Raw genomic sequence first — 27,152 nt, forward strand, 5'->3', positions numbered from 1 at the left:
AATGCCCAGCTAATACCCAGCTCTGGTAGCTGGAGATAAGGAGCAAATTATAAGCTTTGTAAGGGACTCCGGAACTGTGCACTGCCATGCAAGATACATAAATTTTTTTTTAAACATTCTACAAAGCACTCACACCACAGATTATGTTTCGCATGTATATTTTCTTTTGTCTTTGTTTTGCCTTCCGTCCCTGATTTCTGCAGTTCTATTTTCGTATGTCTGCGATTATATAACTCGCACTGCAGAGGGATGTCTTTTCTTGGTGACAGTACGGGGGTGTCCCCAATGTGGGAGTCACACTTTGTGTTTTTTTTTCCCTCTGGATATTTATTTCACATTGGCTCTGCCGGCACGCAGCCGGTCACGGTGATGCTGTGCGGTAAAATACTCCACAGACATCGTGCACGCTGGCGATTGCTCTCCAACAGGTTACCTCAGCGAATGATGTCGTTTAGATTTGGACAGCGATTTATGCTTCCCGAGTCACTCTTAGGGGATGAGGTGGAGCGGAATGAGTGAAATGTTCATAATTAAAAACCCGTACAGTGACACTAAGAAATTCATGGGAAAATATATGGTACTGTTAAAAAAAAAGGTGAGAATTAGTTATCCAACTGGGTCATTCTTGACAGCTTGCAAATTTCACACTGGGGACCAACAACACTAAATGCTGCTTTACAGTGGCTAAACAGCCAGACAGACAGACAGACATGTATCTTTCTGGGGACCATCCATTCATTTCCATGGGCAAAACTCTATTCCAACAATGACGACCTTAACCCCTAACCAGTCCTAACCTTAACCATAAGTGATCAAACAAAATACAAGACTTTTGGCATTTATATATTTTTGATTGCATTCACAGATTTTTATAAAAGTTGAATTCCCCCTTGTGTCGATCGAAAAAATGGTTCCAACAGCATCAAAATAACAAGCTTTTATCACATTCTAGGGACCACACGCACACACACACACACACACACACACACACACACACACACACACACACACACACACACACACACACACACACACACACACACAAACACACACACGCACACACACACACAAACACACACGCACACACACACACACACACACACACACACACACACACACACACAAACACACACACACACACGCACACACACACACACACACAAACACACACACACACACACACACACACACACACACACACACACACACATATGCACACCACGCACACTCGGAGAAACCTGTGTACTCTCAAGCTTTAAAACGCATAAGTGCCCATGGAAATGCAGAGTGTGGAACTGAGATAATGATCCGTGGCATAAACAACGGCGGGAAATGACTCGACCAGCACCGTCCATAGGATTAATGCCCTGCTTGTGAGAAGGCAACAGTGTGTGAAGTCCATTTCGGGTGGTTGTTGGCAGAGTCGTTAATCACCTCGCCCCGCCGTTCAGAGAGGCGTCATGACAACATCCTGCTAATCAGCGCAAGACGGTAACGATTGTTACTCAAAGTTCTGACCAAGGCCCGAGTTGAAGTATAGACAAAAAAATCGTCACACATTAAACCTAAGGGATGAGTTAATTAAAGCAGATTCTGGTCCATAGCAGGTCTTTGAAATGACTGCCAAAAATGTCCTCACTGAGCAGTTCAAACTTTGGTCTGGGGTGTATGAAAAATATTTCGAAAAATATGCCTAATAATCATCAAGCACACACTTTGACCTGTGTAATTTACATATCCTGCCAATTTTTACCAGAGATTACAGCAATATGTTTCAAAATTTGTAACCATCCTCCAAACAAAGAAAAACCACTCAATTTTTTCCCGTGCGTGACCACTGCATAAAACGAACCACTGCATCCTGTATTTCACCCATCTCTTTGCTAATGTGTCCCTAAGTTTTCTTTCACATAAACTTTATATGGAATTTGTCTCCACATAAACTTTTTCGGTATTTGTTCTCACAGATCTGTAAGCATATCATACCAAGTGAACAACAGATACACATCAATTGGTTTGTGTCCATGCATTTCACATTCCCACAAGACGTGAGCAGCAAAACAGAGAGAAACCTGCCCGACTGCATTCTGCTGAGACATCCCAGAGTAACATCCGAAAGCTGTCTGTTCTGAATCCCGCATTAGCGGGGCCCACCAAGGCTACAGAATACACATCTGTGAGACTGAAAATCACACATTTTGTCGCAGAAGAAAGTTGAAAAAAATTCACCTTCCTTTTTCTGGAATGAAATGGAAGTGATGTCTCTCTGTTTTGGTTTATTAGTTACTTGTTCAATCGTTCACATGCCATTTGCCCGATAATTTGTCATTCTCCTTCTGGGCTGAAATATTTATAGCATGTAAGTGTGAATGAGAAAATGCATCCTGGGTATATGCGGCTTGGCCTCTGTGAACAGGAGCTGTTGACTCCCCTGGCCTTCACTTCCATTAGCTTATAAAACAGACTGGTAAGTGCATGAAAGGGCAGTTCATGCTGAACCTACCCATGGGCGTGCCCACCCCGTAGGCCTTGGAGTCGATGAGACCGCCAATCTGTGTCAGGTTGCAGTTGCGCTGCGTGACGAACTCGATGGTGGTGGACTCCATGAGGAAGGCATAGTCGGATGTTAGCACTCGCTGGATGCCCTCCTCCACGTTCTTCACCATCACTGAGTGCCTGCGACTGCTCATGAACTCCCACATTTTGTCGTAGGTTGAGATCTTGGTTTTCTGGGGAGAGAGAATGGGCAGGGCAGCAGTCAGGAATGACCGTATAAGGACTTCCTGCTAAATGACCAAGCACCTCCACTGACGAGACAGCGCTGTTATAACAGGTGCAAAAATATCTTTAAAATGGCTGCAATTTCACAGGCCATCAAAACCTCACAATGTCTAAATATAAAACAGCTCCTGTATTTGCTCTAACGTTCCAGCCTTATTCAGTCCCTCCATTTACAGGACTGATTCACATACACATTCCAAAACAAATCAAATTATTTTTGTGTCTTCTGATCCAAACTTCTGTTGAATTAACAGCTGCCATGTGTCATAATAAATGCAGAATATATTAATTTTATTTTGCACTGGTGACAGTTTATACCCGACCTTATTTTTAATCCGGCAAATATACAAATACTGAAATTCAGCCTATAAAGTGAGAATAAGGACCCTGAAATAGATAAAAAGCCACTTGACTTCGAAAAAAAAAATGGCTGTCAAGACAAGCCAAAGGTAATTTACAATTAAAGTGTTTTTTTTTTTTTTTTAGAAATTAGTCATTTTTCTGACACCAAAGTACAGACACCCCCTTCCTGGTCATTACGTGCACCCCACCCTTTCTTCATGGATGCTTTCTTCATGGTACTGTAGCACTGCTGGTAAGACTGCCACGTGATAATGACTACAAATTGCCCCTGAAAAAGGTTTGTTTGCGGCGGACGAGCCAAGCAACACATTCTTTGCAAACAAAGAAGTTAAGGCTATAATAGGCTACAAAAATGTTCTTTTATAGAATTGTGAGATAAAGGGTATCATTTCTCATAAACAACTGGCATCAGAAACTCCTTTATTCCACAGAGACGAAAGTGATACAGATTCAAATATTACTCATAATGACATCTAGTAGAAAGCTGAATTGTGTTCTTTTTAAGTTCCACAGATAGCTTCTTAACTCCCTGCATATAGCACCGTTAGAGTACCTGCATTATTTGATTTTTTGATAAGCAGTTACTTTTTCCCCAAACTTCCACAGCATACAGTTTTACAATTTTACAATGTGTTTTTTGGGTGACCATTCACCGAAGCTGATGTCTCGTCAAGGTAAGCCATTCCTAGCTAGTTTATTTTCCCTTTTCGTGCTTTTGGTCACACTGCCGAAACCGTGACTTGCTAACACTTTCTTCTCTATATCATCTCTACCAATCAGCATTTACCTGCAGGGAGAATAGACATTATAGCTTTGTACTGCAAAAGCAGCAGAATTTGTATGTTCTATAATTGTGTGAGTATTAAATTCTCTGAAAGGAATATTTTCTGCACAAAATGAAGTTACATCTTGAAGGACCCATCTGCCATCATCGCATGGTAATGACTTTTTGTGGCCAATCAATATTTTAGATCAACTGGGTGATTTGTGAACTGCCTATCAGAATCTTTTCGAGTCACCCTTGAGAAATCAGCTGATTTAGCTTGCCGAGTGGCCTGCTGATAATGCAAAATTGTTCTATTTGAATACACGTGAGGATAGATAACCACTTCAACTCAAAGAAGCTACCGGGGATAGGCTCACCTTTGGAGTTTTAATAGAAGGGTTTCATCAATACAAAATATTACACAATATCACTATTATTTAAGATCGTTTCCACTGGTGCTACCACAAGATTTATGCTAAGATGCAGATAGATGATTTATTTTAAAACAAAAAGATTTTCTTATATCAAGCGTTCAAATGAGCCCCAGATATTCCTTTTCAAATATGCAGTACACATACTGACAGTGACTATTGAGCTTCTCTACATGAAAATCCACTTTCATGAATCCATCAATCCACAGGGATCACATAAACCCAATATTTAAGTACCAAAACTTCTGTAGTAACTAAATTATTGTCATTTACTGTGACAGCAAGTCTAGATGTATAATATTCAGATTCTACTGCTGTTTGCTGTTTTTTTTACTTGTTACTAATTATGAATAGTTTGACCAAATTAAATCATAACAATACTGTGTATAATGCATTGAATGAAATTTGAAACAATTCTACTTGGGGAAAATTCCACAAAAAAATAAAACAAAATACAATCATGAAATATCATCCATTGCTTCTTAAAAATGCTATTCCCATATAAGTAGTGAACAAGACAGACAGGATAATTATAAAAAGTGTAAGTGGGGGTTTTGCATCTGATCAGGATAAGTGATAATTTGGATACTGAATGCACATAAAACAAAGACTGGTGTAGTATCATAATTATATATCAATACATTATAACAATTTAATATTATTAATAATGACAGAAAACTTGAATAATACATGATAATACACCATGTAAGACAAATAAGCTTGGTTTGATATCGTCTGTTTGATCCTGTACTGTAGATGTCTATGGGGATTCCACTTCACACCTGCCATCCATCGTCCAGTCACAGTGGAGGCAAAGGGTCATGTGGGGGTCCCAGAGCCTATCACAGTCAGCAGAGGCAACAAGGTGGGACTACAAGAGGCCTAAATGCATGTCTTTGGACTGTAGGAGAAAATCAACAAAGGGAGAATATGCAGACTCCAGCAGAGCTGAGGCTGCATTTAAATCCCAGGCGAGGGCGATATAAAGCAATAGAGAGCCTGACTTACTCACCATTCCATCTGACAGTGAAAAGTTTCAGGCAATGCTAAACTAAAATCCCTCCAGCCAATGAAATACCGTATGTTACAGATGAGCATGTGGCACAGTGCATTGTCTATTTTTGTCTATTCCCACCTATTTGTGTGGTTGTGCAGTTTGTAATCACGAACAATTTTGTCTGAGATAATAAATGCTTCCCAATAAATGATTCAGATTCTGAAAACAAATTATAAGGGCATAACTGTCCCACCTGAAAAATATATCTCAGTATTCATGTTTAAGTATTAAGTAAATTTTGGGAACCTGATACTGCACCCAGTGCTGACACTGATCACGATGATAGTTCCTACAACCCTTTCTGGATGATGATGCTTCAATCCATTTGTGCCATGACTTATTTTTACATTTTTAATTGGATGTTGACTCTTTGGTCAAATGTATGCAGACTAAACTTCATTCATTCATTAATTCATTTGCTTATTGATTGATTGATTGATTAATCCAAAAGAACCATTCATGGATGGCAGTCTAATCTATATGCAAAGCTGTATTGTACACTCCTTGCAAATGACGCACTGAACTATCTGCATCATTTCACATGGATCAGTAGCATGAAAGAGGATAGCAAATTATGATCAACTGTTACGTGCTAATTGCTGTGAAACAGTGGGAGTCAACGAAAAGCAACATGTCAAATCTACAGGTTCATAAAGTCTTACTATATTTACGTTTGATTTTTCCGTAATATACAGGTATGTAGTACAACCTTTAGATCAAAGTGTCATTTACAGGTTATGACTTTTCCCTGCCATTCAGATTTTGTTACCTCAATCAATTCACATTGCAGGAGCCGTTCAAATCTGCAAATAAGCCTGGTCTACCAATCCATCATATCAATTTAATTCATTTATGTTTTGAGCTTAAAAGGCCAGAAACAGGAACAGACTTAAAATCTTCCTGTGAAAACATGTACAAAGGATCAAGCAAAATTGCGGTAAACACTGGTGGTGAAATAAGTCTGATGAGAGAAAAAAGAGAGTATAGAATAAAATGAATCATGAAAAACAACAAGCGCTGAAAGCATAAGAGTTCTACTGGAAGGTAAATATGAACGAAAATATACAAAATAAGATTTGCAGGAGGGAATACACCATTTCTTTGAGCCATGGAAAATTCCATGTTTTGGATTTCGGCTTCATATAGATGAGGACCAGTGTCCTCAAAGACAAGGGTTTACTAAAGAATAAGGGCCTGGCGTAGCCCCCAGGCCAAGATGGCTCATGTGGCACAGACCTGCTCCGAGGTGCAGGGACTGGACAGGCAAGGAGGGCAATAGCCTGGGGCCCTCAAGCTGGGGGGGCCCCGAGGGCGACTGACTACATAGTACACTGCAACAACAGATCTGCTTTATTTATGTATTCTGTTTTTCGCAAACATGAAACCACGGGACTTGTGATTATTAATTTCTTTGTTTACATTATTAATTTAGACTTCAAGCTAAAATAATGGTAATTTTCCCATGTGGAAGGTGAGATGGAGGGCCCCATCTTTTGCTATAGGGAGTCCCTAGAATCGATAGAGTCGATACCTCATTGTGACATCATTCTGGCTCCAAGTCCTTTGTACATACAAGACATCACAGAAAGGTGCACAAACGCAAAAGGTAATTTGGATGACGCAGAATTTGGTTAAATCAGGGTTACCCTACCATATAGGTCTGGCATCCTGCAAGGCCATTTCTTCTTAGCAATAGATGAATTTGATACCAACTGAATAAATCCTTCAAACAAAACTGGCAGCACACAGCTTGCAACCTTCCAATATTCGGAATTCGAAATTTATTATATCTAAAGATTATATTGTTAAACATACAAGTGATAAGTATTGAAGATATTGCAATTTACAGTATATGAAAAGTTTCATTGGAATATTTTAGCAGACAGAAATTAACCATTATTTAACTATTTCCCGGCTGTACGAAGAGGAGAGAATAATATATGAATGAGAGAGATTTTTATTACTACTACATAAAGAAGTTCACATTACTCATGCTTAAATAACACCAGGTTGGAGATAGATCACACTGATAATCGCTGCAAAGCATGTAATATATTTTCGGCACCCGTAAGGCAAGGTGTATGGTTTTGGAGCAAAGCTTTGAGTGCCTTTTATTTGCCGGCTACTTTTCAAAATATTTTTCTCCTCCACACCAACTATGAACACATATTACTAAAAATAATGTTACGATACCCATTAAAGCCACTGAACTTTGTAGCAGAGGCAGCTTAAGGAATTTTTCCAGGCGAGGAGTTAAAAATGAAATTACAAACCTTTGTTACTCTCAACTGAATTCCCAATGTTGTTTTATCACTAACGTGCTCCAGTAATAGCCCGGCGATTTTAAAATGATTCCGATTTCAAATGAGCTGCCATTACAGAATGAAGTCTCTGCAACAGTGAGCTGGAATGACCGTACTGCTAAGAGGAGAATGCAGAGTGGGACCTCAATGAGAACAGCGGTTTGTATAGTGTGTGGCCCAAAATGACACATTTACAGAGCAAAGTCTGGTGTGCTGTGATGTACACTGCTGATTAGAATCTGGTGTGACTTAAGGACAGAATCTTTGAGGGACCGGAAATGGAACCAAAGACATGAAAACAGATCTGGGGTGACTGGAGTTACCAAGCAACACAGAGCAATCCAAGTAGAAGAGTCATCTTTAGAATACTGGTTATATGGGGGAAAAAAAACACAATACTGTCACCGGACAACCTTCTCTAGATAAACCACACCCTACGTCTGCAGCACATAACCAAAGTAACTTGTTTTTACTGTATATTGATGCTTCCTGAAGTTACAGTAGGCACATTGTCTTCTAATACTGAAATGCCCACAACCTTTAACCACTTCCGCTGGAAACTTTATCTGACACCATGGTCCATGGTTGCCACTTACTGGATGACAAAATCTGTAAAGTACCAGCGTCTATGAATTTATAAGCGAGGAGGAGGCTGTACATGAACTTTACCGCCATTGTGGAATGTTCCCCTTGCGCTAATGCATTATTTCTGCACTGTGATGATAATGGGCTTGGCAGTGATGAATGACGTACTCCAGAACAATACACACTTATAAGCTTTAATCAAGAACAGACAGGCAAACATGCTCATTCCAAATCACCTTGAGAGTCTCCCTCGTAAATAAGTAAGTCTCACTCACATTCCCCTCATTGCATATGGATACAGACTTGTGTTATTTCCTCCCGATTGAGTGAAATTAAGCCACTTTACATTTCCGCGCGTAGGATTTGATCTGATGATGAAATAGCATTTTTCGATGGGCGGTATCGATTTCAGCGCTGAAGCCTGGCTCCTCTGAACGCCTGGGAACGGAGCTGAGATCTCCCCTGAGCTCTTTAGAGGAGCTCATTAAAAAGGTCCACATCTCAGCAACTCGGCCCTGTTGCTCCCAATCCGTTTCAAGTGCCCGAGTTTAGTTGAGCGTTATGGAGGGAAGGCGTGCCTCCAATTGCCCTGCTCAGCACAGCGAGACGCACAGAGCCGGTGTGGCTGCAGCGCTTCGTTCTCCACACAGAGGAACACTTGTGCAATTAAAAAGCACGGCAGAGGTCTGTGAAAGCACACCCCTGGGGCCCCGCACAGGGTCCAGTAAGTCTGAAAATGTGCCCCCGGAATTGTTGGAAATGCAGGCGTCACTGTCATTTTTTAAGGTAAAAAAAAACAACAACAAACAAACAAACAAGTGCAATTAATTTTCTTATTATATAAATGCGACCGCAGGTCAGTGAATCCCATTCACTTAAAAAATTCCAATAAGTTGCTATTACAAGTTAAAAAAAAACTAAAGAATTTTATGACCATGTAATGACACACAGACGCTCATCCAACTCAGCATGTATTTATGTACTACAGCACTATTATATTCTGGAGAAGATGAATTGCCTAATCAAATAAACCAAATGTAAATTGAATAAGTGGCCCCATTGAGGAATCAATGCTGTTACTTGGCAAACTGCATACCAAAGGACTTGTAAAATACTTAATTAAAAGGGAAAATAAATCACCAATCAATTAAGGCAGCACTCACTCAGGAAACATACTGCATCGTGTGTTTGTTTGTTTACTTTCAGGATTTAAAGTCTCAACACATCACAAGTCTGATTTTCAATGAGGGGGATTTAATATTTTTATAGATTTTATATTTGCATTTTCAGTTTAATATCTGCGTATCTATGTAAATGTATTACTTTTTAATGTTTGTGTTTGCAGACGTATTTATGTTTCTCTATGTGTGTGTGTCTGCGTGTGGATTATGTGTACATTACATTGTGGGGACTAAATGTTCCCCACGATGCAATAAAAACCTGTTATTTTGATGTTATGGGGACCATTTTTCAGATCCCAACAAAGATCTTTGAATGCAATCAGAAAAGTAAAAATGCCAAAAACTCATATTTTGTTTGGTTACTAATGGTTAAAGTTAGGGCTGGGTAGGGGTTATGGTCATCATGTTGGGATTAGCGTTTTCCCCATAGAAACAAATGCAAAATCCCCACAAAGATATAATTACAAATCCAGTGTGTGTGTGTGCGTATGTGTATACAGTGATTAAATAATCCCCCAGAAGGCCTTGCTGTCTCACATTGTCAGACCCGTCAGGACATCTTGATTTGAAAAGTGTTTTGCATATTTTCAAAGAACAACAATCAAAGAAATCAGGAGCTTGTGCAGAAATTAGAATATATTCAAAAATAAAAGGGATTTTTTCATACAAGTCCTGTGTCTTAAACTTGACAGATAGGACTTGTGATACATCACAGACTCAAACACTAAACTGTCACCTGGTGACAAAGAGCAAATGTCCCTGAGTTAAGCAAACAAACATGACCAGGAATTCCTTGACATTAAACCACAGTGTCCACATGTCTGCACTGACACATGGGCCTGATTGATGGCTAAAGATAAAATGTTTAACGACAAAAAAATAAATAAATGGCATGGTCCCCAACTCCCATGTGGACCATTGAAACTGTGTATATTGGGTCATGACTGCCTACCAGACGTTCTTTATCAGAATACAAGTCTAATAAAGCATCTGGACTGCAGCCATTACACTGCTCTCGAGTAACAGTAACATTTCTCTATTAAACCACTCACTTGTATTTCTGTTTTTCTAAAGTGATAGCTAGTAAGATGTGGGCTTTGGCTTGTTTTTGTACCTGTACATTTTGGTGAGCAGGTGATACAGTAGGGAGCCCCACAGCCTCACACCTCTGGGGTTGGGGTTTTTTATTTACTACTCCAGGCTCAGTGTGGGAAGTCTGTGTGGCTGCTGGTTGGCACGGATTTATGCTCACTTTCCAAAAACATGCAATCGGATCAAATGGCGTCTATAAATTGCATACAGTTTGTGAGTGTGAGCCCTGTGATGGACTGGCATCCTGTCCAGGGTGTCCCCTGCCCTGTGATGGACTGGCATCCTGTCCAGGGTGTCCCCTGCCCTGTGATGGACTGGCATCCTGTCCAGGGTGTCCCCTGCCCTGTGATGGACTGGCATCCTGTCCAGGATGTCCCCTGCCCTGTGCCCTGTGATGGACTGGCATCCTGTCCAGGGTGTCCCCTGCCCTGTGATGGACTGGCATCCTGTCCAGGATGTCCCCTGCCCTGTGCCCTGTGATGGACTGGCATCCTGTCCAGGATGTCCCCTGCCCTGTGCCCTGTGATGGACTGGCATCCTCTCCAGAGTGTTCCCCAGCCCTGCAACCTGTAATAGACTGGCATACTGTCCAGGCTGTGCCCTACCTCATGTTCTAAACTTGCAGGAAGAGGCTCTAGGATCACCCTCTACTGGATAAGCAGTAAACGGAGAGATGGAAGCTAATTAGTTTTCACTCAGTTATTATATCTGCTTTAAAAAGCTACTTCTGAGTTCTGATTCCGAATTCACTCTGAAATATTCCTTAGCATTTTCCGTTAGCATGGAGAGAGCTCAGACAAGACTCCAAATTAAAATATTTTGCTGGCCACTACACCATGTGCTAAGCATTACGGATTAAGAAGAGTAACAAAATATGAATAAGTACTAATAAAAACACAGTGACATAGAGACCAGCTGGAGAATGAGTCACATGTCCACCCTGTGTGTGTGTGTGTGTCTGTGTGTGCGCGTCCCACAACATAATAAAGGCAGGCAGGCATCTAATCAAGGGTGGACCCATATAGACTTGTCTAGGGGTCGGTGCCCAAATGTGGGGGGGGGGATCATTTAGCCATTCCTGTTACAGACAGAATAGCACAGAGACGGTACCCAGTCAATGATGCCAGGTTCCTGTCTGGCAAGACTCGGTCCCGACCTGAGCTGGGACAGGGTGCAGAGCAAAGATGCCTTTTGCAAAAAAGCATACGGTTGTGGTTGTTTTAAAATAGTGAACAGAAGAAAAGAATTGGCTGAAGGGTGACAGGAGAAAAAAGGCAGAAAAGAGGATGTGCTTTGCTCAGCAGATTGTTTTGATGTTGACACGTATGAAAACATAAAGTGGAAAAAAACCATCAGTAGGAAAAGTCAGACTGCCAGCCTAGCTTTTGTGTTTGATAAGAGCATTTTTGATGATAAAACAAAAAGCTAGAACAGATTTTAAAATGACAAAAAAACAAATCTATTAAAAAATGAATATAGCTTTTAGAACCTGTCGACTTTCTGCTATCAGGTAATTTTTCTTCATGTTTTGCCGTCCAAAAAACCTGCAGCCAGGTACAGTATTCATGGGGTCAAATATAAAATCGGCATGTTATACAGTTTTGGTGTGGAAATGATTCAAATGGTTAATATGTTGCTGAAGCATCTACACTGTAGGTAATCAGTGATCTCTGTCAACATAAAATTTTTAGCATTGAAGTTATTACGGAGTTAATCTTATTTCTTATAATAAAAGAATCATTAAAAAAATATATTTTCCTTTGCCATCCAAACACTAGTATTGTTCTAGTATACTGACTACTGCCACCAACATTCAGTCACAGACACAAACAGGTCCGTTAAAAACATACCCAGCAGTGAATTTTATCCCCAAAAGATCTAAACAAAAATCACATTAAAAGGAATATATTTAAAATACAGCCAAATCAATCTCCCACTTAATGGAATATCGGCCATATGTGTTTGCCTGACTCCATGGGTGCTTCCGTGTGTTAAAATACATAGATCAGAAGCATGACTGCCTTTCAAATTCAGCCAACATGCACCATGATGAGATTCATGTGGTTGTCAGGGCGATGGGGCATGCTTTGCCCTTGCCATCAATTCTGATAGGTCGAGCGGAATTTCAAAGTGACAAGCTCTGTTCAACCGAAGGTCAGAGGTGATGCCAGGCCTAGAATTTCAAAAGCCAGCGGCCTTCGCACGCTGTCACCACTACCCTATTTGCAGCTTTCGTTCCAGCCTCCATTTTCCTTACTTATAATAGCCCCATATTAATATTGCAAACCGAACTGGGGGGGGGGGGGGAATGGAATAACCATTGATTGTTATTGCCTGTAACCAGGATAACAGTGGTTTGGTGATTATCTGCCCAGGGGAATCTGCTATCTGCCAAGCGTGGGGAAGAAGGAGCTTCATTACAGGAGGGGGGCAGCCGTTGCAGAGAGGCTGCGAGTGATGGGAACTTGAGCAGGCCTGGGGGCAAGACAGTGCTTAGCATAAATCTCCCCCCCCCCACATCCCATCTTCCACCAGTTTCCTCTCCTCCCTCTCCCTCCCTCACTGCTGTGTGTCAAAACGCTCTACATATCCCACTTACACTCAATACGGCAGGCTGCTTAACAAAAAATAAAACACAACAAAAATATCATGGTGGGCGTGGCCTTCCTGGAGCGGGCGGCATTCAGAGTGGCTGCGTGAGGCGGCTCGGCCTCGTCTCTGCTCACAGCAGCGGCGGCAGCACACAGCAGCACTCTCAGGCCCCTAATAAGATGTGATTTTATTAGATAAGTGAGATGAAGTGACTGCAGTTAATAAATAATTCAGTGTTGGTGTTCAAAGTCTGCAGGGATGCTTCCTCGGTAGAACATAAAAAATACTCATGTTCTAAACTGATTCCCAGACTCTCCCAAGCTGCCATTCACATAATTACCCATCATTATACATTTATTTTTCCAGAATAAATCTGTGTAAATAATTGCATAAATGGCAGGATTTGTATCTTTTTTTTTTTTCTTTGAAATCGTGAAAATGAACAGTGAGCCAATCCAGGGAGTGCTACCCATTTTGTAATCTTAAAGACTTCATACCGATGTGTAATTAATGGAACTATGTTTGTTTCCGCACAAGCTGTCAATGGGTAAAAAGTGAAAGTGCGAGATGACTAATGAGGGTGCAGCAAATCAGAAGGAATCCTTTTCTCAGTTTGATTAACAGCACCAAAAATGTTTAGGCATTTCTGCCTCGTTTACAAAGAAAACAACTAACCTGCTGATTACTATTAAATCCAAATAACATAGCGTCCCACAATTCAGTGCCAAAGCTCATTGCAAAGCAGGAAGGTTTGGGAACAGATGGCTGCTGTATGCTGTAAAGGCCCTGCGTAGATTCAGATATAGATTACAGCTGTCCTGTGTCTCAAACGTGGTGACGAGCAAATCACTGCAAAGCTTGATTGAGAGGTTTATGGAGAAATCTCAGCTAAGTGGACTATAACAACCGCATGTAAAATCCTCTTCAGCCTTGTTGTTCAGGGACCGACATGGTCTTGTACACTCAAAACCAATACTGGTGGCATCACTTGTGGCAGGAATCATACTGAAATATTGATTTTTTTAGCTTCTTTAACAAGGTTGATCAGGGCAACTTCTATGCTCAGAGCATTCATCTATAAGCACTTGTCCAACAAAAGATCATAACGTGCTTTGATCCTATCACAGTAAGCAGAAGGAACGAGACAGGGACATGCTGAATGGGACTCCAGTTCAATCCAAGGTACACTCTCTTGAAATAAGGGTGATTACCCTTAACAGCAATTACCCTAACATCACTTTTTTGGACTATGGGAGGAGAAAGATGTATCCAGAGAAACCTCACTGGAACATGAGGAGAACTCAACACACACAGAAGGAGCAGGAATCAAAGCCCCAGTCAGTAAGCCAACTATCCGGCTAACAGTCTCACCAATCCATACATCTGGGAAATCACACATTGTAGCAATCAGGGCCCCAGCCTCACAGCTCTCCAGGAATGTGAGTCTACAGCACACCGGATTACAGCCATAGTTATAAATAGGCAAATGTCACATTAGGCGCCCAGAAGAGAGTGCAATGGATCCATTAAGTCCTCTGTGAAACAGCAGAAGCTCTGCTGCATATGACCTGTCCCACCCACTATTGTCCCCAGTGTCAATGCAACTGACTTCCACCTAAATGCCAAACAATTCTCATGCATAAATATACAATTGTGATTGCCATGGTGATTGTGTCTGGATGATGAAGGAGGGACCCACAAAGCCCAAAACAGAGACTTTTTTGTCAAATATAAGTATATAATATATTAAGTTTGGCTATCCTATCTTAGTGGTCCTAAGGTGACTGCTTTATGCTACTGTATAAGCTGTATAGTAGCACCCACTTATTAAAAAACATTCCTGAAATATTTGATATGTTTCAAACTGCATGCCAAGCGAGGACAGGCTTTAAGTCAGTGAGTGCCCGCAATACATCCATCCATCCATCTTCCAAACCGCTTATCTTACTGGGTCGCGGGGGGTCCGGAGCCTATCCCGGAAGCAATGGGCACGAGGCAGGGAATAACCCAGGATGGGAGGCCAGCCCATCGTAGGGCACACTCACACATCATTCACACACACACCATTCACACACACATGCACACCTACGGGCAATTTAGCAAGTCCAATTAGCCTCAGCATGTTTTTGGACTGTGGAGGGAAACCAGAGTACCTGGAGGAAACCCCACGACGACATGGGGAGAACATGCAAACTCCACACACATGTGACCCAGGTGGAGACTCGAACCCGGGTCCCAGAGGTGTGAGGCAACAGTGCTAATCACTGCACCACCATGCCGCCCCGCCCACAATATAATGTTCAAATAAAATGTTCCCATTACAGGTTATGTACAGGTACAACATACACATTTTACAATGAAAACTATTGTAACAGTAGCCTATGTTTTTTAATTGTTCCTTCATCCTTTATATATGGGGTCCGTGGATTGTTTGCTATTATCCGCAGTTTCAGCTACTGTATCTACAGCAGATCTTGGAATGTAACACCCATGGATACGGGTGAACTACTGTACACTGGACTTTTGATATTTAATATTGGATTGCAACACTGAAGAAACCAGCAAGCAAACAATGTTCAGGATCAAAGACAGTAAATTATAGGCCTATGTTGCCACAGGATGTCAAAGTCCAAAGGCTCACCAACAATATCTTCTTATACCACCAATCAGTTACATTGAAGGACATCCAGTGCGTTATGCTTACAATGTGTCATACATACAGAATGATTTTAAGCTTTTATTGCTGAGTAAGTATACACAAGGGACAATTACAAGCTCTTTGACATATGCTAACATATACTAAAGGACATCCTGATTTTGCAGAGTTCATGTGCCTGGATCAACAAGGGAGGGGCTTGCATTTTGCTTCTTTAACCAATCACAGTCTTCAACATATGACATCATAACACTGGTCCGTTTTTTTTTTCATTTCCTAACTCAAGGCTTCCAGCCATCCAGTCACCCAGCACGGGGGGGGAGGGGGGGTGTATCTCAGGGGGCTAAGCGTCTCTGCCTGTGGAAAGATAGTGGTTCAAACCTTGTTACTATTATTATTATTATTATTATTGTTGTTGTTGTTATTATCATCATGAAATAAAGACGCACCCTTACATTGCTCTCTGAAGCCTTTGCAGGTAAGAATATTCCTATGTTTTGTATCTATGACATGTCCCTAAACAAAAGGCATACAGAATAAGGCAGGAAGATCTGTGCACCTTGCCACTTAACACAAAACGCTGGTTTTAATGAATGCGGTGATGTCATACAATGAAGACTGTGATTGGTTATTGAAGCAAAACGCAAGCCCCTCCCTTGTTGACCCAGGGATATACTGAACTTGGCAAAAAAAAATCAGGAAGTGCTACACTAAATGCCCCCATCAGAGCAACAGAGAAATCTCTGTCTCATTGACTGTGAACTCTGCAATAACAATAATAATACTGTATCGTTACACCATAAAGATAACTGTGCTCAAAATCAGCTTTATTATTTAGTGAGAAACTGGTCACAGGAAAATGGTCTTTCACACCAAGATGTTTTTTTTTTTTTTTATCACAATGGAAAATAATCACTACGGATTACAAATGGCAGCGGCCCACCTTAAAGAAGGTCATGGTGGAGCCATCTTCCACCACACCATACTCGATCTTGGTCTGCTTGGCGAGGTCGTCGGCGGAGTCGATGGGCGACTCCATGCGCTCCACGGTGAGGAAGGCTGCGAGGTTAGCGGTGTAGGAAGAAATGATGATGAGAGTGAAAAACCACCAGATGCCCCCCACTATCCTGGTGGAGAGGGCTTTGGGCATCAGCTCTGAACCTGGCAAGGAGGGGGGAGCAGAGAGAGACATCAACCCAATTTGCTCTGGCTGTGGGTCACTCAGAACAAGACAGGGTTTCCCACCCAGACCACACCCAGGATATCTCCAGGAGGGGAGGCCTGGCCGGGCCTTGCTTTAGTGACACAGACCAGACTAGATGTTGGGTGGTTTGAATATGGATATCTGCGTTTACTAGCTTCAACACACACAATTAACGGCATTGTAATATTACCACACAAACAAGTTAACACATAGGCTCAGATTCTACGCTGCAGTTCATCACAAACGAGGTAGGAGAAGCCCAATATTTTCATCTCGTAGATTAATTTTAAACTGACAGGTGTTTATGAGTCATCTACCTCCTTTAAAATTCATATTACAAGCAGACTTCACAGAGCAAGCACTCCCCCGTGGTATGTCTCTGACGGTGAGAGTTTCTGGACTCATTCTGGAACATGAAACTCTGGGAGTCCTACCCAAACGGTTACTAAGTGTGTTTTCAAATCACACCAGGTATCTAAGTGTGACTCTGCTATGTTGAGAGAGTCTTATTTGCTTTGAAAAATCTTCAGCTGGATAATGATGCTGACGGTGTTCATAAGCTGGTGATTTCAGGTAACTGCAGAAGGCATTTTCTTAACTTTAAAATGGCGCAAGGCAGTACAGAGGTGGAGATGGCTGAATCATGTATACGTCTGTTAAATTAATTTCAGACAGCATCAGGCAGCTTCCGTTGCTTAATCATACAGACAATCTTAACCCCCATTGTTCTATGCATTTGAATTATCCTTTATAGTAACATTTTCCTGTAATATTTTTTAATATGTTGACATCTGAAATATTGCAGCCAGATTTGATTAAACAGTGGCTCTACCTGTATGTAACTATCTAATAAAATTAAAAGTAACTTTTAGATTCTTTTCACTTATTTGTCAGATTAATATTTGATTCTTTCCAAGCTTCTCTCTAGTTTTCCAGGATTCACAAAAATTTGAGTCCTTGCTAGTCTTGAATGAAGATTTAAAATAGAAATTGAAACAAAACAGCAAAGAATACTTTTATATATAGTAGTCCCACAGTCCCAATTCACACTCATTTCAGCTCCGCGTTTCTGGCTGAAGTTGATTGCCCATGAATCAATACTGCTTTTTTTTTTCCAGATAAACAGTTCAATAACACAGGAAGGGTCCATTCGTTACACGGCAGTGCACATGGGGAAGGCGCCACCTGAACAATCAGCAGGAAAAATGTGATGGACGTCATCGTTTATAAGCACCTTAATTGCACTTCGTTTAGAAACAACAACCACAGCAACAATAATAATTATATTGTTTTAAAATTGCTTTAAAACATGTTTAAAAGCTGGATTTACTAAAAATGAGCAAGGCTTTGCTTCTTTACATAAAGCCTCCCTAACCGTAGGTCTCCAGGTCATCAGAAGTATTTGTAATTTCAAGCAAGCCTCATGAAAGATATGAGTGGGGCAAGTCAAAGGTCACACTGGAATTGATGGAGTGAGGCCAGAAGATGAAGAACGGTCCATGGAAGGACAGCACCAAGTTAATATTATTTTTCTCAAGCAATCTAAAGCTCTTTTAAGTTGTAATCTGGCAAATTCAGGCAAAAGGACTGTGGGAAAGATCTTTGCTCTTTGAAGTGACCATAGAGTTTTTTTTTTTATTTAATTTTCAAACATCCCTTCAGCACCCTTGTTATGACTTTCTCACAGTTTGGTCTAAAACCTGTCACTCTAGAAACGAGCCTGGACATGACAGCCACCTCCACCTTCAGACATCTGCCTAGAGAGCTGTAAAGGAAGAGAGAGACGTGCCTGCTACCTGGTCAAGCCAGGCAGTTAGACATGATTCAACCAGGAACATGATTACCCATCATAACCAGCAGTCTGCACTGCCCTTTGAAACAAGACAGGAAAAAACAACAAAGAACAAAAAATGAAAACAAAGAACAAAAAAAAAATAACTAAGGAGCAAAACCAGGGAAGGAGAAATGGTGGAAGATCCATAAATCCCAGCTCACGCCTTACCCCATGTGCTTGAATGCCCCAAGCTGGCCCGCATTAGGCCAGGTGCATCACAACAGAACCTGGTTGGGGCTGACTGTCATGTACCCAAGGTAACGTCATGTCCAAAACACCACATCCCACAGTTTTCTGGGGGCTAGCAAGCCATGAACACGGGAGCCTCTCTACACTGTAGTCCACAGCAGCCGTGTGTGTTTGCAAGAAGGGGCATCATGCTGTGGGGGGGAACAGTGTCTGAATTTTTTCATCCTGCCCTCCCTCTCTCCCCCAGGTCCATCTCCAGATCTTCTCAACATCACTTCAAGTGGATTTGCATCTGTACTGCGTCACCGGAGTATCCTAAGTATATCTAGACCACCATGAGCAGGTCACAAGTAAAAAGATCAAATGAACAAGAACAAAAAGATAAACCATCCATCCATAAGAACGTCCCATAAATGTTCAGAAGTGTATGGAATTTTATTACAATGGTATGGTGTATTTACAAAAAAAACTAACAAAAAACATGTGACTAGAGTATGTTCTGGATTAACAACTATCTTCACAATGAAGATAATGGCTAAAATATTAATTCTCTAGTCACCGCATATGAGTGAGGGGACATTGGACAATCCCATTAGATTGCACTTCTGTTCGGAGTTATTTACTGCAATTCCATGACAGGCTTAAAATCTAGTCTGGTCTTAGCCCTTCATATTATATTCATCATCATTCTTAAATTCTGCATGACAAAATAATTTTACCATGCGTCATGTTTGTTGTGCATGCAAGAATGGGCCATGGAATAACTGCCAGCCACATTCTGCTGGACTTCAAATACGCCAAAATGCATCAGTAAAAGTTCAGCTCCCAGCAGATGTCTGGAAGCCTCCTGTCTGTACGCTACATTCGCTTTCAGAGCAGGCTCAACAGAAACCATGCTGCCTTGCACACTTGTCATCCTCAGCCTCCGATATGTTGCATCAGCCAACAACATGACTGTACTGACTGGCGCTGCGCTTACAATGCAACATATCTCATTGGCATGCAGGTCGGAAAACGCATTAGCTTTGAATGAAATTGCTCCGTTTCACCGATGCCATACATAGTTTCTTTTTCTGAACTCTGGGGGCGGAAGACTAGTTGAGAAGATATGGTGACAGGTTACAGGAGGAAACCGAAAATGAGAGGGCTAGGCTAAACAGACAGACATTGTTCCTCTCTCTGTCTGATGTGGATGACACTTACCCAATCTGAGGATCTGTGAGGGTGAGTAGGAGTGAATGAAGGTGTCATGCATGGCTGGGTGAGTGAGGCTGGTTTCTCCCTGCTTGTCGGTTAGGTCTGCACCACACACACATCACCCATTTCCCGGGAACAAGCTCCTTAGCCGCCCCAAAGCCTTCTCTTGGCCCAACCCTGCTTCTTTATCTTTGCAATCAAGTTCTGCATCTAGCTACATGCACAGAGGCACCCATGCATCAGTTTGGGCCTGATAAGTGCAGATTGACCCCCAGCAAAGAGTGGGACGTGAGCCACAAAGGGGAGCAGGCAGAGGCGTCTACCTTGCTGCATGAGAGCTCCAACTCCGAACCAGAAACTATTTAGCAACGTGAAATTGTTTTCCACCACGTCAGAGTCTGGGTTGCAGGGATGAGGGTTATACCACTCATAGGGACTAAACCTGTGGCAATTGACAGAGAAGAACACACAGTTTTAGCACAAGAATGGACGTTGGAATTCTTTCTTGTAAATAAAGCTCGGTTCACCTGTAGAGATAGCGGGAGAGACAGATGTTAAACACCGATTAAGGAAACAATCACAATGCAAATTTATAGAATAGAATACATAGTTATCATCATAAAAAGTAACAATTCTCAATGCATACAGATAGTATTAGAGATGCAAGTCATTTTACGCTGTTCAATACAATAAAACGCAAATCTAAAGGAAAAGAAACATATATAATGGACACTTGGTAACATTTACATACAGCACTTAGCATTAGTTAGATGTTAATATCTTTGTTTAGATAAAACATAAAATATATGTGACAACTCCATTGTGAAGGGTTACATTATAAACAACCGTTATTGCTTGAAAAATCTAAAGTTAATTAAACTCATTTTCTTTTTTTCTAATTTCAGGCAGCTGTCTAGCCAAGTGAAAAGTACATTCTGGAATATTCATATTAAAAGAAAATAATTCTGCAATTTAATCAATGAAATCTCAATAACTTCTTTGTCACTTTGGAAAAAGCAATCATGATAATCTTTCAAACTTATTAAAATTCATGAGATCAAACACTCCGTTCTCATCATCCCAACATGATATTGCACACCCACTCCCTACACACACACTTCACAGGCAAAGAGATTTCCATTTATTTATGTTAAGTAAAAGTGACATTACATTAGTAAAGGTTGATTGGGCTACAATTAAGTATCACGACCTGATTTCTTTACTCTGAAGTGCTAAGATCAGAAAACGGTTAAAGTTAAGCTAGTCACAATGAGAAGCGACGAATAATCAAATGATGATGAAGTGGTCTTTAGACATTAGGTCCACAAATGCCTACTTTTTCACATTACACTGGCAAAAACCCATAGCCCTAAAATATAGGAGTAACTTAAATCTATTATGACGTGAACAATCGGCAGGCTTTCAGAAATCAGGAAGATATGGTCACCGTTCTCTCGCTTGAATCGGTTTGTGTCAACCTGCTGGCTGGTTTGTTTGCCAATCTGTGGTACCAATCAGTGTTTCATTTAAAGTCTGACCCCCATAAATGCCTGATTTATCACCCAAGACATTGCACAGAAAGCTGATTAAATGTGCATGAGACAAAAAAACAAGTGGATGCACAGGCAAGACTGCTCTCCTCAACCTGGTCTAGCAACATAAAGGATGTAGCGTTAAATGAGATCATAGTGCCCAGTCAGGATGAGGGAAATTCTCTGCCTTGTATGAGCTTGCCTGGTCTGGTTTACCAAAAACAGCAAAGCTCAAATTGCTCATATTTATTGCTACATTACGGTTCTGTCTTTCTTGATATGCCTCCATATTCTTTTGAAATAATCCAATTAAGTAAGCTGCTGCAGAACTCCAGATACGTTGGGCAGTGTCTCCCAATCTGGTCCTTGGGGACCCACAGTCGGTCCATGATTTTGCTTCCTCTGATCTCCCAGTCAGATATTTTTGCTCCGGAGCTGGGAGGGAGAAAAAACCTGGACTGTCTGTGGGTGTCCGAGGACATGGACATAGGATATAGGGCGGACTACATCTTAGATTAATAGCCCATCACATGAGAAGCAGCAAGACCATGAGCAGTGTGTAATGTCAGCAATGAGAGGCTCTCATGTGTTTAAAGTTACTTAGCAGTTGCTTAGTTCTGCAGTTAGTGGACAATCAAGCAGCAAAGGGAAGAAGAGCAGTAAGAAGCGAGGTGATGACAAAGTGCCAAAATGATGAATAGTGAGAACTGCTGCGGCATAGAGGGATGCTTGGTGAAAGCACAGCCGCATTAGGACCAGGAAACTGCGAGGGAGACGGTCAAAAGCAGGACACTGCTGATGTTGATGTACTGATTCAAAGGACTTTGAGTATTAGAAAAGGATTGTGGGACTATGGGATTTTGTATTAGAACCGATTTGGCAGAGTTTGTTTATTTCTACAGGGATACTCTAAAAACATGCCTGCCCAGTTAATGCAGAAAGCTTAACGGCATGCTGGCTGTACCGTCATTGGCCTGAAGGGGCAGTGTGTGGCTGAGTGGGTTAGGACACTGGCATGAAAACTGTGTTTAAATCCCAGGGTCGACAGAGTGATTCGCGGTGGGGCCGTTGAACAAGGCTATTAACCCCAATTGCTCTCTGCTTTCTCAATAATGCATGTTGCTCAGGAGAAAAGAGTTTGCTAAATAAAATGCAAGTCTACAGGAGAACTTGCACCTGCCAATCAAAATCAAGTCCTTGATCACCTGATAACAGTTAGACCACCAAGACGCTGAAAGGCTGGCGTTGGTAAGATATGTGCGTGAAATTGCCTGGTGCTGCTTAGCTATCACTTTCATAACATGTGGTGTGAGATTACGGGCACATGAGATACGGGGTGGGGGGGTAGGGGAGACAGTGGCTCTGGTTTATAAGCCTCCTTACCATTCTGGGTGAGAAATCTGCCAGTGCAGCTCCTAGCTACCGAGGATTAGTACTGATCACAGTTTTCCAGGGGGCAATAATGAATCGAACAAAAATCTATTACCTATTATAGCAAACAAGGTGAATATTAACCGCCGACCTCTTGTTAAGAAGACCGAACATTGTTCCAAGAATCTGAATCAAGGCTATTTAGTGATGTAAGTCTCTTGGCCGCAGAGTAGAAGGCTAAGCAGCGTAGTGAGGGGTGGAATCGGGGGGTAGGAAATCAAGATGCTGTAAGCAGATGTAGTAGGTAGACTGCATGTCAGTGAATAGAGTGGGACCATAACAACCAGGCCATAGGTGGGGGGGGGGGGGGGGTTAAGCAGTGTGGATAAAGAGTAAACAGTATTCAGGAACCATCTGGAGGCAACAGAGAACATGGAGACACAGAAATCTAATTGATACAGATGAAATGTAAATGTTGGACTGTTCAGTGGGTCTGATTTCCCATGCATTATGGAACTGCTAACATTTAGAATAGCGGCCAAAGGGATATATATACAGTTGTGGTTTATCTCTTTAGGGAACTTTCCTGAAAATAATAATTGTATAATTCATTAAACCCCTTCTTCATGCCACAGCAAGTCACACTCCATGGTTTGGTAAGGAACTTTTTTCCCTGCTTTTCCTGTTTTCTACAGTTACCCATTACAGGTTTCTGATGCTCAGACCTCCATCTTTAACCTGTTCATTCAGTTAGAGATCATGGGCTGTGATGGTGGAATGTGTTCCAGATTCTCCATAATCCTGAAACATAATTGCCGTAAATAAACGGCATCACATACTTGGGGCACTTTCATCTGTTTGTTTGTTTTGAACCTAGATCCTTGGAAAAAAAAAGATATGGGACGTTTATGCATTGTTAATGAAAGACTTCCCTCAAAAATTTAGGCTAGAACTTTGAAAAAGTTGAGAATGAGGTGAGGATGGGGACAGCGGAGACTGGCATCAGACGGGGCTGAGTTACCCTGTCCAGGAACAGGGAAAGGGGAGCTCACCCTACTGCCAATTATGCAGTGGGCACAAACTTCAACATGTTATTCAGATGCTAAAAAACCATGTGGATATTTTGGGAGCCAATGCCTTCATCTGGCTGAGGTATGACTGCGAGGGGAGGTAGAAAAATCCATCCACCAGGGGGTAAACCAGACAGATATGGGAGGGAAGAAACATCTGCTGCAAAGCATCATGGGACTGTGCAGCCATTTGTAATGTAAAGTGCAGTAAAACATGCGAAACATCTCAAACCGGTGAAATACCTTTCTGTGAGATATGATAATGGAGCTGTTATTCTCACTTTTACTGGAATGCTAATGTACCTATTCAGTGTGCTAGTGTACTTGGCCCATGTTGAGAAAAACGGGCAGGAATGCTCACCACACACAGTGCCAGCGAGGAAGCATTCCTCACAATGTCATTTTCACAGGTTTACGTACACAAAAACAGTTTATTCTGCAGAATAATAGCTTTGTGACTACCGGGACTGTGCATGTGTGTGCTGGGGGGGTGAAACTAATTCAAAGAGTATTTAGAGGAGGGAGCAGTTTGGGGGGGGGGGAATTAGATAAGACAAATAACAAATGCACCATTCGGGTGACCTCTGCCTAATCTTTGACAATAATTCAGCATGCAAGAAGACCTAAGACACCGTAGCTGCCCTGTGTAAGCTGTGAGGCCCTTTCCCCTCTCCATTGACCCCACCCCCCCCCCCCCACACACACACACACACACACACACACAAACACACACACACACACACACTGCCTTTGTTTCTTTGACCCAACAAAACAGGCTTCAGGGACGACCCAACTTGTAGGAGATTTAAACCACAGCATTCCTTGGAAGTAAACGCTCCACTGAAGCTACGCACATCAATTAATTTACAGCTCAGTCAATGCAACAATTAACGTTCTGCTAAGATTACCATCACTTGAGATTTGCTTTACTATTCCTTTCTAATCCCTTTGCTTAAATAATTACAGGCTATTTGTGTTGTTGCTCTGCAGCAAAAACATGTTGAAACAATGGCCAATTGTCTCCCCTAAATCTGGTGTATTTTGTCACACTAATTTTTGGTGTTCACATTATAGAGAGCAACAACACTGCTGTTTCGCCATATCCTTAAACCATAATTAATCATCTGCACAAGTAACCATTGTAGAAAGAGAAGCCTAATTAAACACTCCGATTACAAGGCTAAGTTATTCACCTCAAACAATGTTGTAAAAAGGCCTAAATTTAAGCAAAAGCAAAACAGAGGAAAAAGAAATAATATTTGATTCCCAAAATGACTAGGCAATAAAGCTTCTCATTATTAGGGAACTCATTAAAGTTCCCTCTTTCATAAACTGCTCCACAGAACACAGAGACAAAATAACGAATGGAAGCGATAGATCAACTATGAAATATGCAGAAAATACAAGCATCCTGAATATTTTAGTTTTGATCGGCAAGTCAAAGATGTTCTCTTTAAATGGCAGATATCAGGTAGTAACCCTGTGATTTGGCGGACATTCTCTCTCTGTCTCTCACACACAAACACACAACAGGGGCAAGCGCAGACATACCAGCAGCCTTGAGCATACCATACACAAACATTTCCAAACCAAATCAGTTCTACATGTTTTTTTTCCTCTCACAGACTTAGGCTAACATCTGTGGTAATGTTCCTAAGGCTGAATATCAATAAAAGGGCGAAAGAGACGAGCATGCCGATAAAGTTCTCATTTGTTTGAAATATGAGCATAAGATAAACAGCTTGAATCAGAAAATACAACTTACCCAGTTGTGTTTTTACGAGTTCTTAAACAGTTAGGTGCATATTCTGAACCAACTTAGATGACAGTTGCAGCTTTGTTTTTATTTGTGTGATCATATTGCCAGTAACATTGGAAAAATGGACATTAACCTTAAAACTCTCGGGATGGAAGAGAAAATACTGCTGCTGGCCCAAAAGTTCTAGGGTTAATTATTTGTTTTTTCATTTCTTCTCTTTTTTCCACCATGCTTCAGCTTATATATCCATGTTCGTAGAGTGAATACAAAAAAAATCCACATGGTCACACTATTGTTTATTTTTAAAACCTTGAGGAGATACAAGTTTGAAGGACTGAGAAGATCCTAGATTCTCCTTAGAACAAAGCATGACCACCTGGCAAGCCCATGTCCCTGCATATCATCTACTCTCCACAGTCCTGACGCCCTACATGACCATGTGACCTATTGCAGGACCATCCTATAGATGTCACCAGAATTCTAACCTTGGAGCAGGACTACATCACAGGATCTATCAGAGCCTGCATAAAGAAGCTCCCAGTCATTCTGCTAGGTACACTTACAAAGGTCTGCCTTCATCTTCCCCCGGTAAGGGGAAGGTTTGGATCATTGGTCTTTCTCAGATTCTGCCAATTCTTCAGCTCAGGGAGTCCAATGGACAAGACCAGAAATTACCAGCCATGTTCAGACAACAGGTACTGATGAAATCATCGCATCTAAAATCATGAGACAGAGATGGCAAAGGCATTAAAAAAACCTTAAAAAAACATATCTGCATAGTAAAGAAATATGGCTACACATGTACCCAGTCTATAGGATTTTTTTTAGTATGATGAGCTCAATAAACCATAACTGGACATAAAAAAATAACGCACTGGCAACCAAATCCAGTAAATTACACTAATGGCGTAATTCACAAATTGATCTAACCTTAACACTGATCTGTCACATCAAGGCAGAGAAAGTCTGTAGTTAATGGGGAACTCAGTATTGTTTTCCTAGACAGTGGGGCAATTCATGGAAAAATTAAGTTTGTCTTCCTGGAATGGCAACATCGTAAAGAAGGGAAAGAGTTTTGTGCCGACATCCTGGCATTTAATTTTCACATGACAACAGCCTTTCTGACAGCTGATTAGATTTGCATTGAACACCACGGCAAAACAGTTATCCATTTTAGAGCGTTTGATAA

General features: G+C 41.4%; 1 protein-coding gene across 1 annotated transcript in view; it reads right to left on the bottom strand.

Moving 5' to 3' along the window:
• The window catches only part of grik2 (glutamate receptor, ionotropic, kainate 2), a 142,101-nt gene that overhangs the window by 8,942 nt on the left and 106,007 nt on the right, over positions 1 to 27,152 (bottom strand). The window contains 3 exon segments of the mRNA XM_049027148.1: positions 2,504 to 2,729; positions 16,751 to 16,968; positions 20,555 to 20,673. Of these exon segments, the coding sequence (XP_048883105.1) occupies positions 2,504 to 2,729; positions 16,751 to 16,968; positions 20,555 to 20,673 (563 nt within the window).

Source organism: Brienomyrus brachyistius, chromosome 9, assembly GCF_023856365.1.
Source record: "Brienomyrus brachyistius isolate T26 chromosome 9, BBRACH_0.4, whole genome shotgun sequence".
Lineage (NCBI taxonomy): Eukaryota > Metazoa > Chordata > Actinopteri > Osteoglossiformes > Mormyridae > Brienomyrus > Brienomyrus brachyistius.